The sequence below is a fragment of the Vespa mandarinia genome, unplaced genomic scaffold (genome assembly GCF_050613455.1).
Source record: "Vespa mandarinia isolate Hongniang unplaced genomic scaffold, ASM5061345v1 scaffold_58, whole genome shotgun sequence".
NCBI lineage: Eukaryota > Metazoa > Arthropoda > Insecta > Hymenoptera > Vespidae > Vespa > Vespa mandarinia.
The window spans coordinates 35,001-55,084 of NW_028197192.1; the positions used below are offsets into that span (position 1 = coordinate 35,001).

The 20,084-nt window shown below is 35.2% G+C and overlaps 1 protein-coding gene across 4 annotated transcripts; it reads left to right on the forward strand.

The window, feature by feature from the left end:
- Positions 1–4,190: 4,190 nt before the first annotated feature.
- On the forward strand, positions 4,191–20,028 carry LOC118445584 (growth arrest-specific protein 2). Of its 4 annotated transcripts, XM_085664444.1 has the most exons (9): positions 4,191–4,551; positions 12,436–13,020; positions 14,736–14,860; positions 14,980–15,121; positions 15,209–15,452; positions 15,527–15,806; positions 15,935–16,060; positions 16,278–16,364; positions 19,438–20,028. In XM_085664444.1, exons 2-9 carry the CDS (start codon positions 12,798–12,800, stop codon positions 19,507–19,509), a joined length of 1,299 nt encoding a protein of 432 aa, XP_085520570.1. In that variant the 5' UTR covers positions 4,191–4,551; positions 12,436–12,797; the 3' UTR covers positions 19,510–20,028. The 4 variants fall into 4 exon arrangements, with proteins under 4 accessions (XP_085520570.1, XP_085520567.1, XP_085520569.1 ...); XM_085664441.1 differs by having other exon boundaries at positions 12,834–13,020; positions 16,278–20,028; XM_035875281.2 differs by having other exon boundaries at positions 4,192–4,551; positions 16,278–20,028.
- Positions 20,029–20,084: the final 56 nt, after the last annotated feature.

The window sequence follows — 20,084 nt, forward strand, 5'->3', positions numbered from 1 at the left end:
ATCAACCAATCGCGTTGTTTCTTATTAAATATAAGCCAATAGCTTTTCTCAAGAGATATTATAAGAGATATGGTTTTTATAAAAAAAGAACGACAGTTGATAGCGAGAATTGTTATAGCTACGGAATTGTGGGTAAATTTTCAGACGAAATTTTCTAGAAATCAACTACGGCATTTATACGGTACGTGTAGTTCTAGTTAGAAATTTTCTTGCTCGCAATTTTTAATGGATTTTTGTCAATAATAATTCATTCGAAAGATAAAAGATCGAATCACAAGATGACATTTTTAGAATTAAAAAAAAACTATCGTTCTCTTGACCTAAAATTGTGTCGAATAAATGCGTACGTTCGGAATCTATATACATTTGAGAACAAACATTTTACGAATTGTTGTCGTCTGTATTAAATCTTAACTTTCGTAATGACACATTTACAAATAAAATAATATCTTTTGAGAGTGACAGAAATTCGTAAAGATTATCTTTTCAAAATTTCATAAATTTCTTTACGAATAAATCGTTCCATCATACTATACAACTTAATTACTTATTAAAATGTGATTAGCAATGTATAATTTAGGTACAATATGTTCAAATATAATTAAAAAGAAAATATTTAAAAATAAGCAGCCATTCGCTCGGTAGTACTTGCATCCCATAAGATTCCGATATATCTCAAGTACTACCGACCCAGGTCTCACCACGTGGAGGTTGCTTCATTTGGAGATCCATGGACTAACGTAATCTTGTTATACTATTACTACTACTATTATTAATAAAAAAATCAAGCATAATAAATTACCGTCGTTCCAGATCTCTGTCTATTGAAAATTGTAAACTGATCCAATAATTGACTACAAATTTTAACTTTATTTAAATATTAATTAATCCATAGAATGTTCCTGTTTCGTTAATATTACGACTGCGAGTTCAAAATTTAACTCTATTGAAATAATAAATTAAATTATATTATATTTAAAGCGTGTTACGAGCTATGCAATATTAAATACATTATACGTCGTTTAAATAATTGTAGAATCAATGAAAGTATAAATTATTCAATTTTAGATTTATGGAAAAAGAAAAGTTCGATGTTTATTCATTGGAATACAAAAGAAAACTAATTAGATAATTTAAGAAAAAAATCATTTATTATCATGAACGGTTAAATATGTATTTCCTTATTATTAATAATAGAATCATCGCAAAACGTTTCCTTGCGTTTCGAATGAATTATAATGAAATCTGAGGACCAATTTGATTCAAAATCAGTAATGGGTCTACGAGTTTTATCGCTTTACCCACAAAATTCAAGCGGCACCATTATATGAAACTTTTTTCTCTCATGAAAAATGTTGAAAACATCGTTTAAGTCAATAGTTAGTCCAGACGTAATTCTTGATCAACAATTTTGTTGAACGAGATATCATTGTAAGAATAAAGATTTAAGCGAGGTCACAGCTTTTCTAGATTTTTTATGCGTAAATTATACTCGGTCAAACGTCACTTTTTGATACGATTTTTTTTAAAAGATAATAAAACTTAAAAAAAAATAATAAAGAATGCATCGCTACAAATCGATGAAATTTTGTATATACTTATTACAATTTAAACATTACATTTCAATCTATCCATTTTCTGATAGAGATACAGAGAGAGAGAGAGAGAGAGAGAGAGAGAGAGAGAGATGTTTTTAAACAGCTCACACAGTCTAGTTATATATGTAATACGTAAGAAATATAATAATGTCGGTAAAACAGAATCATGTGAAAACCGCGAGTGGCGCAACGATCGCCGTAATGCGAAAATTCTTCAGCGGCAATTTTAAATATATACAATTATTCTCTTAAATATTATATCAATATATTGTCACGTAAATAACAATTAACATCAATCAATTAGATGAATTTGCAAAATCTCATATTTATTTATGCTTTGATAATGTAAGAGATACACTTGCAATATAAATTTTTATCGTTGCGTGTCATACATAAATGTATCATCTATGTATATACATATAGAGATGATATCGTTTGTATTAATTACAATAATTTTTTAATTGTACAATATCGATGTACAGTTAGGAGCGTATCATTATAGTGCTCTTAAAATCTTATGGAACGCAAACCTTTTTCATTTCTCTTTCTTTTCTTCTTTTTTTTTTTTTTTTTTTTTTACGTACTGATGTTCTTTTTTAAATACTGTCATTTTCTTATTCCTTTTTCTTCTTATAGTGCTAAAATAAAAGCTTTATTAAAATGAACCACACAGAGATATATTAGTATTAATCCGTTATAAACGATTGAAATGGGTCATCGATTCTAATTCGTTTGTATTCTCATTAATCGTATTCTCCTAGACGATATTAGAAATTACGCTTTCACGTACGACGCCGCTCGTTACGCAGATAAAATTATCGAAGCTACGATATACTTTCCTATCCGTTATATATATATATATATATATACACATATATATGAGTATAATTAAAATCTAAATTTCTAATCATAAATAAGCAGTGTTTGGAAGAATAGAACGTAAATCGTCCGTGAACGATATCTTCTTATTAGCTTAACAAAGTCACGAACGTAAAAGGACGAAGACGATGACTACTAGATTGTATTTCTTAAAATTCTTCCTAAAAAAAGAATTTGCATTGGAAATCTATCGGTACCAGGGACAGAAGGAAAGATATAATAGCGTGCTTTGTAGATTTCGTTCAAAGCTCCACCATGCACAGATTATTACCAGTTTTATCGATCGTTTGAAAATTCTTGGATGATATATAATATACATATATATATATACATACGTACTGATAATTTAGGAAGAAACTTTTCATCGTGCTCGTTGTATTAAACTTAAGCCTCGCGCTTGAAAGAAAGAAAGATAAAAAATCCTTTAAATCGTGACGATTTCGTGGGAAAAGTATCGTGGTCTTTTTAAAAGGATAAAACCTCGAATTAAACGAAAGCACTTGGTTCCCGTGGTCTCTTGGCAGACAGCTTATTATTATTATGGACCTCATCGCAAATCAATATGCCTCTATTATCGGAATATAAACGACAGAAACAGTGAGGACCAATCGAGTACGCCTTTTCATCGTCTCTCGAGATGACACGAGTGAGTATAGGACAAGTCGGTCGTTAATCGTTTTCGGGCAAGGCTGAAAGGACGAGAACGGGGAGGATGAGGAAGAGAGAGGGAGAGAGAGAGAGAGAGAGAGAGAGAGAGAGAGAGAGAGAGATCATTCGGGAAGATACTCTCTTCGGAGGCAGGCGAGTATTGATTTAAGAGGTTCCCTCGAGAGTGAGCGAGAATGAGACAGAGAAGAGAAGGGGACTAGCGGGGGAGGGGATTTCCTTTCGAAATGTGCGTGGCCGAGGGTCGAGGGGAAGTTAGGCGGCTGGTGTGGGTGGTGGAGAAGCAGATGCGTGTGCGTGAACTGCTTTTTTATTCTTTTACTTTTTCTTCCTTTTTTCTCTTTATTTTTTGCGTTGCACGACCGACTCTCGCTCGTTTCCTGGCTGCCACGCCGGCTGGCCGACCACTGCACGTGGTGTCTACTTGTCGACCGCTATACAATACTACAAGAAAAGAAAGAGAGAGAGAGAGAGAGAGAAAGAGAGAGAGAGAGAGAGGTAGGGAGGATGTAGAAGAGAAGGTCATACCGTGCTGCCAAAGGGTGAATAAAAAAGTGCTCGTTAAATATCTTTTTTCATTGGCAAACTACGTTTCGACTGCTAATGACGACCTTTAGAATTGTGCTCGACGAGGCACGTGCTTGATAAACGAAACGATTCCCTTCTCCGTAACATTTTACGCGTATTCATTGATACTTCTTATAAATCTTCTGTGATAAATGGAAGAAGAAAAGAAAGAAAGAAAGAAAGAAAGAAAATAAAAGGGATAATTTTATTTCTATAAATATTTAAATCGTAACGAAGACGAAAGATGTCGAAGGACGTTAAGAGAAAGAGAGATAAATAGATAGGAGAACGTTCGCAATAATAATAATAATAATAATAATAATAATAATAATAATAATAATAATAATACATTTATTGTTCGTTCGAGCACGACTCAAAGCCTTTGCTAAAAATGAACGTGTATTTCCCTTCGGTCGTCGGTCGAGAGTTTCCCCTACTATGGTATACTCTCTCCCCCCACCAACAACCACAGCAGTCAGCGAACATCTCCAGCAGCGTTCGCCGTGGCGCGTTCTCGCGTTCGGTTTAGAGCCGACTTGTGCCTCTGTGCTTGCCTCGACGAACTTGGGACGGCACTCGGATTCGGGCAGTGTCGTCGTCTTCTCGGCAGTTGTCGTCGGCAAAGGGGCTGCACGGTCACACGAACACCGGCCGATCGGTTAATTCCTCTCAAATAAAAAATTCTTCTCCCTCTCGTCGTCCCGTTCTTCTACGTCTTCTTTCGACTTAAATAGACGTAGGAATAATTTTTCTCGATTGAACGAATCCCTCTCGAAGGACGACCAAGGACTATCTTTCAAATCTATCGAAACCAGGAGCGATGTACCTTGGGATATTTCGGGTAAGATTAATTTACTCTCTAACGATACTATTCTAACCTTTACTTTGTCTTTATTTCCTTCTTACTTTTCGTCCTCCATCTCTCCCTCTCTCTCTCTCTCTGTTTTTTTTTTTCGTCGTTCGGCAATATTTTGTTTCGTCTGTTTCCTTCGTTGTCTCCTTTCAATCTTGATCTATTAGGACTTTTCGCTTATCGTGGTATCCCTGTTTATTGTATGGTAATAATAACTGTGGTGGCTTCCTGCTTTCTTCTTCGATAGAAATTCGTCCGCGCCCTTTCGTGACACAATATGTGTATATATATGTGTGTGTATGTGTGTGTGTGTGTGTGTGTGTGTGTGTGTGAGAGAGAGAGAGAGAGAAAAAGAAATATGTTACTTTTTTCCGTGTCAAGTGTTGCACGCCGGTAATAATCTTGTCTCCTAGCGTGTCAAACCTGTTCCACCCTTTTTGCATGTATATAGCAAGGGGATGACACGTTGTAAAACGTGTTTTCTAATATTATAAAGATTCCGAGAAAGAGAGAGAAATAAAGAGGAGGACGGAGAAAAGTGTATCGTTTATCTTCTTCCTTTCGAATGGTCATGCGTTGCATTACTTTACCGTTATTAAATGCGATCGACGTACATATGTATGCAGTTCTCCTTTTTGAATTTCGTGCACATCGTATGTACGTACCGTTGCATTTTATTGCTAAAGAAAAAGAAAGAAAAAAGAAAAAGAAAAAAATTGTCAAGTTGAAATGGCGGCCACTTTGAGAGACATCGTCGAGAGTCGACGAGTCGTATTGTCGATGAATTTTTTGAAAAAAAAAAAAAAAAAAAAAAAAGAAGAAAGAAAAGATAACAAAAATTTGTCTTTCATAAATCGATTTCATTATTTCTCCTCGAAGAATAAACAAAAATGGGAGAATATACTACCAGTTCGCATAATCTTGTTGATTGATCGTGTCCCTATAGGCATGTATGTATACAACATCGCGTTGAATTTCGCCGCAAATAACGGGAGCTCGAGGGAAAAGCAAACATGCGTCTACGTTTTTTTTTCTCTTTCTCTCTCTTACATACTTTGCCATATATATATATATATATATATATATATATATATATATATATGTATATATACAGACGTACATATATTGGTCTAGCCACTCGCATTTGCGAACTCTTCACGAGTAGCCCTCTTCCGTAACGCGGTTAATTACCTGCCGGATGCAAAGCGTGCATATTCGAATGCCGCTTAGGTTTTAAGATAAACACGACGGAATCGTTTAATCCAGCATGTACTCCGTTTCGTATCGATCCACGACTTTACATAGTATCGCTCCGCTTTTATCTAAATCAATTCGTTTCTTTTTATCGTTTCTTCTTTTTTCCATTCCTTAACGTGTCATATACTCTCTCTCTCTCTCTCTCTCTCTCTCTGTTTTTTTTTTCGTTTTTTTTTTCTTTTCAAGATAAACGATGCTCGTAATGAAAATGACGTTAAATGTTTCATATAATCAACTCTTCTTAGTGTTATAAAAAATATACATTTTTGTATAATATATTACATAAGCACATAGTGCGTATGTGTTTACGTTACAATTGTTTAAACACGAGACGATTTAAATATTTTACGTACGACGATCTGTGTTCGTTAAGTTTATTATCGTGAAGAACACGAGGTCGTCTAATGCACACTTGTTAATTATCACGAATATATGGCATTCGTTAATTCGTGCAAGTCGGTCGATCGATTCACGCGATGACACTTAAAGAAAATTTCTTCTTATTTGTTATAATGGTAAGCTTCGTTATTATCGAGCAGATAATTACGCAATGAAATTATACTTCGACCTCTCTCCCCTGCCCCCCTTCTCTCTCTCTTCTCCGCTCCAACCTTCTTGATTTTTGATTTATTTTTCAGCGTTGTCGTCGTTGAGCTATCACTTTGACGTTATTATATTCGACAACGTTTGTTTATTTTCATCCAAGCGAGAGAATAAGAGAGAGAAAGAGAGAGAGAGAGAGAGAATATAAATCCTTCAATAAAGAGGTCACGTTATTATTGCACAAAGTCAGCCTCTTCATTTCAATCTCGATAGCAATTAAATCAAGTCTGAATTTTATACGTTAAATCGAAAATAAAAGGGAAAATAAATCAAATTATTCCGTGAAAAAATCGAATATGCTTAATTAATTTCAATTGAATTGTATCTTAATTGACATTTTAATTAATATCTTTATCGATAGTAAAATTTATAAGAAGAAAAGAAAAAGAAATTCTAAGCGCGAGGAAATGACCGACATTGTACATGGAAAATGTATAATGTAAAAGCAGATCAATTACATTTAACGAGAAATCGAGGATGTAATAACGTCTTTTTTTTTCTTCTTTTTCTTTTTTTTTACGTTCCAAGAAACGTCATTCGACGATTCTCGAAACAAGTTTAACGAGGATCTTTCTTGATGACCAATCGTAGATTAACTATCTCACGTGACAAGATATCAAGCACGCTAGATCTTGCGTTGTGTGGATATTTGCTCGATTAAAACCTCCGACCGTTTTACCAGTTTATTTTCTTACTCGCATCTTTCTCTCTCTGTCTCTCTCTCTCTCTCTTTTTCTCTCCCTCTTTCTCTTTCTTTCGTTTTGTACGACCGACGTAAAGGCATTAAAGAACTTATAAGGCGTCGGACAATGGCCTGTCTCCTACAATTTAGTTTTCTCTTCTTTCTCCCTCGTTTTACGTCAAAATACATAACACGGTAATTGATTACTCAATCATCTTTCAAATTGAATTGTAAAGAAAAAATTGCGTTTATAATCTTTAATCGATTCGTTTCTATAAATAATCTCGTCAATGATAAGACACATTCTTTTAAACTTACGTATAAAACAAAATTCTATATAATAATCGATAAAAAATTAATTGGACTATCTATCTCGTCGAGTTATATTTGGAATTATCATTAATTTCGTTCGTGAAAACGACGCGAATATATTGGCCTGTACAATATACTAAAGAGTTCTGTTAAATTCTAAAAATTAAAAAAAAAGAAAGAAAAATTTAATATCGAGTGTACGTTTCCGACACAAATTTATCTATCGGCTGACATTGGCTTGTTATTTTAAAAGCCACGCTTACCTCTATCACTTTCGTTCACGACGACTTCAAGTGGAAAACATACAGATATCGAAGTCGTTAGGTTAAATCTACGACCGATAAAATCGTTACTTTCTATATAGGGGGGAGGGGGGGGGGGAGAGAGAAACAAAACAAAAAAGAACAGAACAAAACAAAAAAGTACACGCATACAAAATGTTGACGTTTGAATTTAAACATCAATTTTTTTCTTTCTTTTTTTTCCTCGTAAATTTCTTTCAATATCCAATTACATGCTTCGACACACAAAGTCGTTACTACTACGCCTTTTTTCAATGGGGTCATTCGCTTTTTTCTGTAAAACAACTTGTTTTGCAGTTAAAACGACAGCAACAACAACAACAACAACAACAACAACAACAACAACAACAAATGACAGAAAAAAAAACAGAAAGAAAGAAACAAAATGAAAGAATGTTCTTTGCGAAAAAGGCAACTTTGTAATCACACACATACACACGCGCGCGCACATACACAAGCATACAATAGAGGTGATGTATGTATGTATGTATATATGTATGTATGTATATATGTATGTACAAGAAGGCATAAGGATTTAATGATACTTATTTGCCGGGGCACGACGACGTTGATCGTACGACGAGAAACGAGCCCTCAGGGAGTCTGAATAAAAGGAAGAGAATCTTCGAAAGGTTTTCTAGAGACGCTAAAGAATGAGAGAGAAAGAGAGAAGCTGATGGTTTCACCTTATTCATCAGTCCTTTTCTCTCTCTCTCTCTCTTTCTCTTTTTCCTTTTATTAGCGGAACACCTTCTAACGTTGTATATACACACGCCTCGCCGTGATGGTCACGCTCCAAAACTGTTACTTATTAACGTTACTTTAGTCTTCTTATTATCGTCGACGGCACATATTACCACAGTTTAAAAAAAGCCATTCTTTTTCTCATCTCGTTGCGAATTATGATTTCGACCATATCACTTAATTCGTCTGTTTCTTTCGATCTTATCGAAATTTCTTTTCTTTCTTTTTTTCTACGTTTTCTATGTTTTCTTATCCTAACTAATGCCAATTAACGACTGTAACATAAATATATGTATATATATATATATATATATATATATATCTTTTTCTTTTCTTTTTATTTCTTTTTTTTTTTTTTTTTTTTTTTTTTGTTTAACGAATTTCATTTATGTATGGAAGCACAGGGTGCAGAACATTCGATTGGGTCATTTACGTTATTTGCATAATAACGAAAGTTCTTCGACTCTTCTCGCCTCGTTTACGACATGGTCCAATTCGTTCGTAACATTTTACGAAACTTTTTCGTTTTTATACATATGCATATACATACATGCACGCGCGCGCACATACACAAGTATATATGTGTTTATGCGTGTATACGAATAGATGTGAAAATATTCGCTTAATTTAAGAAATTGTATCGTTCGAACGAAATCGATCTCCTGTGTTCTCTTGCAGATATGCAAATAGCATTATTTTACAAGAACGCCTACATACATACATATATACATACGTACATACGTGTTACGTCTCGATGACGTGCCCTAAATCCTGCGGCGAAGTAACTCGGAAAAAAAGGCCGATCGAAAGCTCGTTATTACATGACACGATAATTAAAGAAATCGTCCAGGCCAGGTTTGCTCTCGCTCGATCGATTCACCTCCTGGCAAAGAATACTTCTCTCTCTCTCTTTTTCTTTTTTTTTTCGTTCGATCGTTCCTTTTTTTTTTAATTTTTTTTTCTTTTTTTCTTCTTTTCCTGTCGATGATTCGCGAACGATCACGCGATATTATCGGTTCCTTTTGCGGAAACAGGCTGAAAGAGAGAAGGAGATTCGCGCGTTGGCCACCCATGCTCGCACGCGTGCCGCCTGTAAAAATCACAATAATATAAACAGCGGATACCCGTTTGCATTGAATCCCACGTTAGATTGCTTCACATGATCCGTTCACGATGACGATAGTCAAAGTAAAGAATCACTCGGAGAAATAGGGGACATGGACGGATGAAACATCGATATTTTCCATTAAAAAGATATATCCCACTTTTTTTCTCTTTTTCTTTCTAATACGCTTTTTCCTTTAAAACCCGTATAATTTATGTACAACGAAATTTCTTCAATAATATCATATGATAGGAGTTTGAAATTCGAAGAAAAAAAATGTCTCATGATAAAAGTTCTATATGATTTTAAGAAAAAGCTATATAACACGTATCGTATATGTAATATATCATTCCAAGAATATTAAATAGAAGAATTGTCACGTCCTGCATATTGGATATATGATTTTAAAACTTCCCGTAGGAATAATAGAAAAATGATTGAAACGTAGATGAAATGATCTATCATCGTCTTTGAACGGAGCGACAATTACGGAATCTAATTGCGTTAGTAGAGCTTCTGGGTGCTTGAGAAGGGTAACGCCTACGCACTCGTAAAACTCGTACCGATGATGGACTACTCTCCGTTGGTGCCTTCTCATGGCTACTTTTCTTCTTCTTATTATTATTTTTCTTCGTCTTCTTCTTCTTCTTCAAATGGTCTATCCTTCTCTGATTATTATTTCTCCCCCGAGACCGTTTTATAGGCCGTGTCGCTCGCGCTCATTGAAGCTGCACGAGCGAACGCGCGATGCAACTCGTTGCTCTTCCTCCGATTAAACTCGATCGTTAGATGGTCGTTGACTTTATGTCACGTATACGTGTGTCTACGATACCCACTGCAAATCACCGGATACGTCAGTGTTACTTCGCTTAAGAGATTGTCCAATTTATTTATTTATTTATTAATAAAATTATGCCTCACGGTTCATTTCTTTTTTATTTTTTTTAATATACCATAGGATCGTGTTTCTAACGCAACGCGTATAAAAAAATCTATTATGCTCGCTGAAAATCATTGGATTCATTAGAGTTTATTTCGTTTAGGAGGTTTCCATTCATTTATTAAATAAAGAGTCGTCCTCGTCGGAGTTCTGCTTTTTCTATGTAAAAATTTTGTTTTTAACGTAACGCGTATAAAAGTCTATTATACTCGCTGAAAATCATTGGATACGTCAAAGTTACTTCATTTAGAACGGTACAGTTTATTTATTGATAAGGACTTGCTTCGTATTTCCTATTTTTTCGTTTCTTTTTTTTTTTTTTTTTTATGTAAAAATATACCATAGGGAATGTTTTAGCAATGCGATATATATAGAGGTCTATGATATTTGCTGCAAATTATCGGATATGTCGGTGTTACTTCGATTGAAAGGAGTGCACAGTTTATTTATTTACTTGTTTATTCATATCACAGTTCATTCCTTCTTTTTTCTTTTCTTTTCTTTTTTCATTTTTTTTTTTTTTATATAAAAATATACGATAAGAGATAGCATTGTTAAAATAAAATATATAAAAGAATATATAATACCTATGTCTTGTCGAGCGCTCTTTATCATTGTTATCGCAACCCCTTTTTCTCTTTCATTTCGTTCCTCGCTACCCCTTTTTTCTCCAGCTTGCATCGTTTACGTAACAAAAAGGGTGAAGTATTTTTAAGATGCATATGGATTTCTTACGAAGAAGTAACATAATATTTTCATGCATATTCATTCACGGCGGTTTTTTTCAGTTTTTTTCTTTTTTTTTTTTTTTTGTTCTTTTTTTTGTTACTATTCGATCGAGTCCGTGAAACGCTAATAGGATGGAAATTAAGGAATAAATAAATAATATTACATATTAGATAATCGAGATGGGCCCATCAGGTTCGTAATACTGTCTACCTCCGCGATTTGTAATAGAAAAAAATATGAGAATTATGTCACCTGTTTACGACAGTATCGCATTATAGCGTGGCGAAGAATGACATATTCATGGATCGATGTCGAAGGATAATCTACCTACTCGATTTCTCCTTACGCATATACGCATACGTTCTGCTTTTTCTTCTTCTTCTTCTTTTTCTTTGTTTTTCTCTTTTTTTTTTTTCTTTTTTTTTGAAATATGCAAAAGACAATAACAATGAACGAGTTATCAGTTGTTTATTTGATTAAAGAAGAGAAAAAAAAAACAAAAGAAAAAGAAGAACAAATGGTCATAAGTCTCGACAAAATAGGATATGTATTGCGTAAAGATTTAATTCGTATCTTTTATCGAATCATTGAAGTCCACAAAGTGCGCAAGGTATCGATCGATGAATTGACTCTTAAGAGGACTGTTTGCTACATAAGTAAATTTACTTGGTAGAAGGAAAAAAGAAAAAAAGAAGAAAAAATTATGCATTAACACGTCCAACTTGAACGAACGAATTATACATAGTATATGCGATAATCGAAAGGAGCTTTTTCATATTCGTATTCACGATTCGATTTCTTATTTCTTTCTTCCTTTCTTCCTTCGTTTGCTTCTCTTTTATTCGTTCGTCCATTCGACGTGCCGTTGGACACAAAGCCCGTGGAAATCGACCGTTACCGGTTAACCTCCAAAGGCCATCTCCAGCTCCGTTAGCTGCGATGTCTCTTCGCTAGATGAGAGATAAAAAAGAGGGAAAAAAAAAGAAAAAAGAAAAAAAAAATGAAGAAGAAAGATCAAGAATCTCCTACAATCTTAAAAGTCCTTCTTTCGAGACTTCTAACATAAATATTTTCCGAGTAATAATAGAAAAAAGAAAAAAAAAAAAAAGGAAAAAATAATGATAATTCAAAAGACACCACAGCTTTGATCATTTGATTTTTGTGATTTTTTTCTTTTTTCTTTTTTGTCTTTCTTTAGACTCGTGTACTCGGTAGGTACGAGGGTTCGCACAGGTCGTCGATTGGATAAGAACGAAAAGGAGAGAAGAAGAAGAAGAAGAAGCAACGACATCATTTTTGTGTATCGATTAAAACGAATAAAACCGATCGGCCTCGAAGAAAGAAGAAAGGTAATTTAACGGAGAAAGAAGGTGCATTCGATTTGGAACATTATCATCCTGGTAGCAAGAAGGATAGAGACAAAAAGAGATAAATAGAGAGAAAAGAGAGAGAAAAGAAAGAGAGAGAGAGAGAGAGAGAGAGAGAGAGAGAGAGAGAGAGAGAGAGAGAGAGAAAGAGAGAGAGACAGAGAAAGAAAGAGAAAGGAAGAGAAATCACAGGATGTCTTTCGGTACTAATCGATTCCCTTCGAGCCAGCACACGCGTTATCGCAGCAGCTGGGGACCATCTTCCGTTTCCGTCTTCGATCGTGCAGATGTACCTAGACCATCTCCCGAAGAAGAGGAGTACGCTGAATTCTATCACGAACGACTGCACTCGGCCCAAAGCAGACAACTAATTCCACTTCAGGAGGATTTAGCCGACTGGATCAACAAAACGATAAGTAAGTGCGTAAGATTGAATCTCAATGAATCTAATTACCCTTGGCTATGTTTCTTCTCTTCCTTTTTTTTTTCTTTTTTTTCTTCTTTTTGATATGATCTCTTTACTCAAAGAAAAAATACATACATGTATATAGGAGGGACACATTAAAGTCTTCTTCTTTTTTTTTTTTCTTTTTTCTTTCTTTTTTCGAAGGAAAAAGTACGCGAGTAATGGGAAGAAAAATTTCGGTGAACGACATTCAGTGAGAATGCACGCGTGGCTGTTTCTTATTGTTAAGCCGACCTCGAGGGAATGCAAAACTCGCGGGAAGAATGAGGTCGCTCTGAGAAAATTGTAAACCCGAGTCAGCTGTCGGAAATATATATATATATATATATCTATACGCATTAAAAGAAAAGTGTCGATCGTGTTCTCGCTTTTTATGATAGACGATATTGAAACAGAAATTTCCAAATTGTAAAATTCTAAAGGGCAAGAAAAGTAGATTAAAAAAGAAAAATTGTACGCGTGACTCGTAACTTTTGTTCTTAAATTAAACGAACGTTCATCCTTCTTCTTTATTTCAAAGAACTGTAGCGCACATTTAACCATATTCGTGAGAGAGTCCTCCCCTCCTCTATTTTGCGCATAATTTCCCTACTACACCTATTTTTCTCCACAAAAGAAGGTGAAAGGAAAGGAGTAAATTGGCTTGATGGTTACTAATTAACCGCAACTCACGTACCCTCCTCCCGTCCTTTTTCTTTTATAACGTGGCACGAGTTCAAGTAATTCGTATCATTGTTTTAAATCCTCGAGGTCGGATTTGATCCACCCCAATGGGAGAAGTTAAGAAGAGGGACAAAGATGGAGAACCTCTGAAAAACGTCGCATAGGGATGAACGTCCTTCTCTCGACATTTTGCTTGCTGCCACGTCGTGAGAAAAGCGATCTCGTGCTTCAACATCCAGTGGTTCTCAATCGGTCCAGCTTCTATATCAATTTACTTGATTTATTTATTTTGAATTTTATTACCAAATTGAGATATCGTAAATGCTCATGAATTAATAAATATTTCTAATATTTGCAAGATATCAAAGGAATATGAATTTTTCTCTCTTTCTTTTTTCTTTCTTTCTTTCTTTCTTTCTTTCTTTCTTTTACCCACGCCTGCCCCGTCCGAGCTCGTACAATCGCAATTCGTCTGACTCAACCGGATGTCGATCGGGTGCCTCTCCTTCGAGTGCCACTTCTCCCTTCTTCACGGTTACCTAAAGCCGCATTACGCATAAGCGAGAGCGTGTATACACGCCTTCCTTTCCACGCTTGCGCGTCCTCCGACCAAGAAAAAGAAGAAGATGACATTAGGGAAAGGGAGAAAGAGGAGGAGGAGGAAGTAGGAGAGGTCCTCCTTTTTCTCTTCGTCTTCGCCTATAGTTAATATCGTTCCTTCCTTTTTGTTTGCCAAAAAGAGACACGTCAGCGTATCGATGCTTCTCTATCTATCTAACGACGACACTCTTATGAATCAACGACGCCCGCGACGAGTGCTGTTGGCACCGATCAAGGAATTCCGCTGGCGCATCAGAAATTCATTGGATTCCGATCGATTCTACTTGTTGTCTATTGTGCACAAAAAGACGATAATCCCTTCGCCGGGCTAGTCGATTTAATTCAAATCATCTTACGTCGACTTTTACAAAGATTTGATCATAAATCGATGACATGTTTCAGACGTCGATTATATTACGGGCGATAACTTTTTCGATACGTTGGATAATGGCGTGGTGGTTTGCCGATTGGCTAAAGTTATACAGGAAAAGGCCAGATCGGCCGTCGACGCTGGTAAGGCGAAAGGGGTGAGTCTACTACTTTTCCGTCCTTTCTTCCAATTCTAATAATAACAATAATAATAATAATAATAATAATAATAATAATAATATATGCTGAGTGACTTTTGGGATTCTCTTTGTTCCAGCCGATACCGGTAATAAGAGGACGCTGTTGGGAGAATGCAGCAAGACGTAGCTTCTTCTCTCGCGACAATATGGAAAACTTTATACAATTTTGTCGTCGTTTAGGCGTACACGAGAATCTTCTTTTCGAAAGCGATGATCTTGGTGAGTGGATTATGTCATTCGTATTCTATACGTCAAAGGAGGATGTAAAATTTCAATGTTATATTTTTCTATTTCCGTGTTTCGTAGTGTTACATGGGCAACCACGCAATGTTGTACTCTGCCTATTGGAAGTAGCTAGATTGGCATCTAGGTATTCTTTGGAACCGCCTGGTCTCGTACAACTGGAAAGAGAAATCGCCGAGCAAGAACGAGATCTTCGTTGTCTCTCGGACAGTGGAATTTCTCACAGTAGTCTCGTCTCCTGGCAATTCGCATCTCCCTCGCCTACGGCAACGCCCCGGCCTCAAACTGAAAAGATTAAGCACAGTAGGTGAGTAGGAAAAATGTGTCTCCGGTTTAACGCCAGAATTATAACGTTTATTAATTTCTTCCATTTTTGTATAGTTCAACGTCAGAAGTAGCGGATATGACGAATCGTTGGTTGGATCCAACAACCGGTGCCACTCACGAACCCGAAATGAGACGATCCGTTAGCGATAATGGACCAGCCGGTAGCGATGGAGTACCTAGCGATACCACGGAGGACGATTGGTCTCGTGGTAGCGTTGAGGATCCCGATGACGTTCCATCGCCGTCACCCTCGCCAACTAGTTCGCCATCTCCAACGCAATCGCCGGCAGAACCTCCGGAATACACCGGACCGATCACGGAACTCGATCGCAAGGTCTATATTTTATTATTCTTAAAGAGGAAGGGCTAAATAATGAATGAATTTTTCTATTTTCTTTCTTCTTCTTTGCTTTTCTAAGAATCGTAATTGTGACCCTTATCTTATTATCTATATGTGTTCAGGTGCGGAGAGTTACGGAAGCCGTTCAAAGGCTTTGTCAATGTCCATCTGGTAAATGCTCGAGATTGAAAGTACGAAAAGTTGGAGAGGGTCGATATCACATCGCAGGGCGCAACGTGTTTATAAGGGTAGACTATGTTTACATCATTATCGATGATTTTAACGATGCACGGATATGCAGCTGCTAATATAACAACAACAACAACAATAATAATAATAATAATAATAATAATAATAATAATAATAATAATAATAATAATAATAATAATAATAATAACAACACAACAGTAATTATAGTAGCAATAATAATTAACGAGAACGCTTTATAAATACGTGTGTTCGCAGCTTCTGAAAGGAAGACACATGATGGTGAGAGTGGGCGGTGGGTGGGACACCTTGGAGCACTTCTTGGCGAGGCATGACCCCTGTCAGGTGAGGGCACTCAACCAAGAGGGTACACCACCTCCTACCCCTTCGTCTATTTCACGAGGCAGAAAGCACCGCGGCAACGACTTCCTTCGCATTCACGCCAAGTATCGTGGCCTTCCCTTGGAACCCGTCCCCATATCTGTCTCCGGGCGCTAGCCTAAAAGCCAACAGCAAGCACGGCATCATCGCTCGCACTCCTCGACCCTGCATATCACGTAATAGGGCTACACGGTACTAATTTACGGTAGCCAACCATCTTTCAAAGCTACTCGCTATTTTTTCTCTCTATCTCTCTGTCCCTATCTCTCTCACACACATTCTCTTACACGAACACACGCGTACACCCTGTGCGTTTTTATTTGATTTCACCTTCACGTTGGCTCCCAAGAGAGAGTATGCGTGTGCGTATGTATCAATGTATGTGTGTTTTACTCACGTTCTTTGTTTACAATTTTAATGGTTTAGAACAGGAAAGAATTGGCGATAAGCTCGCCTTCTCGTTTTTTTTTCGCGTCCATCTCTCTTCTCTTAAGTTTTGTAAGAGAAGAAGGATGTCAGGGAATACGTTAGTACACTAACGTCCTTCCTTTTCTAGAGATTTCTAGAAAATGCAATGGTTGTCGTGAAACTCGTACGTTCCTACTTTATCTTCGCAGGTGCCGTTTGTCGCCTGAATTTATTAACGGAGAAATCAACATAATTAATGTGTAAAGGCGTATAGTTCAAAGTATTTAGTTCGAAGTCGAAATATTTATATGATTAGATGTTTATAAGAAACATCGTTTCTTTTCATCGGTTATCAATCGATAAAAAAATTCATTACCGAAAGAAAATGGGCCTATATAGTGCGAGTATCGTTGTGGTAGTTTAATCGATTGGCAAATAAAAACACGTAGACATATTTCTTCTTAATGTTATTAACTTTGAATGAATATTGTTTTTTTTTTTTTCCTTTTTGTTCTTTTTAGCGATGAAACACAGTAGGTCTTTGAATCAACATTGAAACAGGTTCTTGTCCACTCCAAGTTCGTGAATGTTCCAGCCTTTAGATTAGATTCTTTAGAGCGAGAAAATACGATAGATGTTCGGAATGTACTCGCAACGAAATATTTTCGAGGATAGCTTCGAAGTATTTAGAGATAAGTATACGATTAAGCAAATTTATTATCTTCTCACACATTCCAAAGATTCTAATATCGTGGCTCGCGTATTCTCCGACAAGCTTGTCGTACGCACGATATGCCTACCGTATTCTACATCTCGATTTGTATCCATTTCAATCTAATGATAATATTTATATACATATATTGTATGTATATCGGATGCACCCGATCTCGCGGTTTTGCACAAGTGTAAAAAAATCGTGAGTCGTTTCATTGGGTGGCACGCCATCGTATATCATGAATATTCAATTTTTTACTACGCTTCCTGTAAAAAAAAAAAAAAAAAAAAAAGAAAAAGAAAAAAAAAGAAGAAAAGGAAAAAAAGAAAAAACGATTCGTACCAACGTCGTAGAGTCCCTTTTGATCTTCCGAGATTATTTTATCAACGATAAATAACGTGTTCGATACGTGACACCAATATAAAAGTTCACGATTCTTGTTGATTCTTGTTTGTAATACAATGTGTGCGGCTCTCGGAAATTCTTCGACGGAGATAAGAAGGAAATAAAAAAAAAATTAAAAAAAAAAAGAAAAAAGAAAAAAAAGTCCGATGCAGCTTTAAATAAGTAGTCATAGCTTGAAAATATCGCAATGACCAAACTGTTCTTTCCGGCCGAGACGTATTCGAGGTTATCAAAAAAAAAAAAAAGAAAAAATAATAATAAATAAATGAATAAAAATGAAGATAAGAGTAAAAATAATATAAATTAGTATTAATAATAATAATAATAATAATAATAATAATAATAATAATAATAATAATAATAATAATAATAATAATAATAATAATAATAAAGAAAATAGTATTTTACGATCGATCAATTCTAGGATGCATAATCAATCTGTCGATGAACACACGAAGCCCCAATGAAACTCTCTGTGATTTTCGTAAGATAATCCGTTTGTAAGTTGGAAATGCGTGCGATCATTATTACAAAGGAAGAAAGTGCAATTAGTCTCAGGTAGAATGTTATGCGTATAAAAGGAAAGAAAGAAAAGACAAAAAAAAGTTTTGCCTTCTCCATTTATAATTAATAGGGAAAGAAAGAAAAACCAGTATCAGCGGAGTCGCCTCTATGATCGGATTAACATTAATAAATGATAAGATTTGATAACTTAACAATATACATTTTGATACGTCGATATATTCTTAAAAAAATTTTCAAACGTACACGTAATCGAAAAGAGAAAACGAGGAAAAGGAAAATGAAGAGGAAAAAGAGGAGAGATAATAAAAATTTTTAAAATGCGTATCATTCTATAAGCAAAATACATTTGTACGTTAAAAAGACATTAAAATTAAAGCGACGCGATATATATATATATATATATATATATATATAATATATATATATTGGTCATTGCTTCAATCTGTAAACGTCGATAATTCATATAGTGCGCTTTTTTACTTCCTGACGAGCACTAGACGCATGTATATATCACGATAGGGAAACTGGGTCGGTCATTTTTTTTTCTTTTTTTCATTAATCATTTATCAAACATATAACTAAACTTTTATTTACGTTTTATCGTCAAACGTAACTTGACATAAGGATCAGCTACCAAAAAAACGGGTTGATCGATATGAAATAGTGTATTAGCCAGATAGTAAATTACAAAGAAAACTCTGATCTTTTCTTACGTTTGTTAGAATTCTGCGAATAAATTATAAAACTTACTCCGCCCCCGACCCTGAAAAGTACTGCACTTTAGCACACGTGTGACTTATAACAATTCATTTTTCATACACGATGTAATGTCATCTATCATGCAAAAAATGCTTGGACTGCCACGATATATGTTTTGTACTTTTATATACAAAAGAAAAAAAAGAAAAAATGTAATTGTAAGGTATGGAATACAAGTAAGACATTATATATCACACGACACAGATATCTCTATTCAATTTACAGAAATACAAGGGCATGGTGTGCAAAGGGATACCAAAGCAAAGAAATATCCGACGAGTATTGTCGGCACGTTAAGAAATGCTAATATAAAAGAAATTTTATAAAGCTATTCACAGAGATTCAGTTGCGTCGATTTAATGATTTATTTGTGAAAATAGAAATGACGGAAAAGTGAAAAAGAAAGAAAAAGAAACAAAATGACTGATCATGGAAGTGGAAGCATACATTAAAATTTTTTGATTTAACAAGATTCATAATTTTGAATCAATCGATTGTATTTATGTTTTAACTATGAACATTCCTCCCTTGTCGCACAAGAAATAATTTTGCCATATTGTATTATCTGAAGTGCTTAAGTTTTTTGCGTATTAATAGTTTAATTAAGTTGTATTTGTACCTGTTCGATCATCATAATATAGTTGTTATGCGTAAACAAAAGAGTCTGTTTCAATAGATCGGACGACGTGTGTAAGTGGTGTTTCACGATTCGATTCGTTCTCTGCGTTGACGTTCTCAGCGTCGAGGATTAATAGAGAAACTTTGAAAAATGCTTTTTTCTCTAAATAATACTAAAACATATGTATGTTATAAAAAGGGAGTTATTTATTTTTAAACCACGAAAGAACAAATTTCAGTTTTATAAGAATACC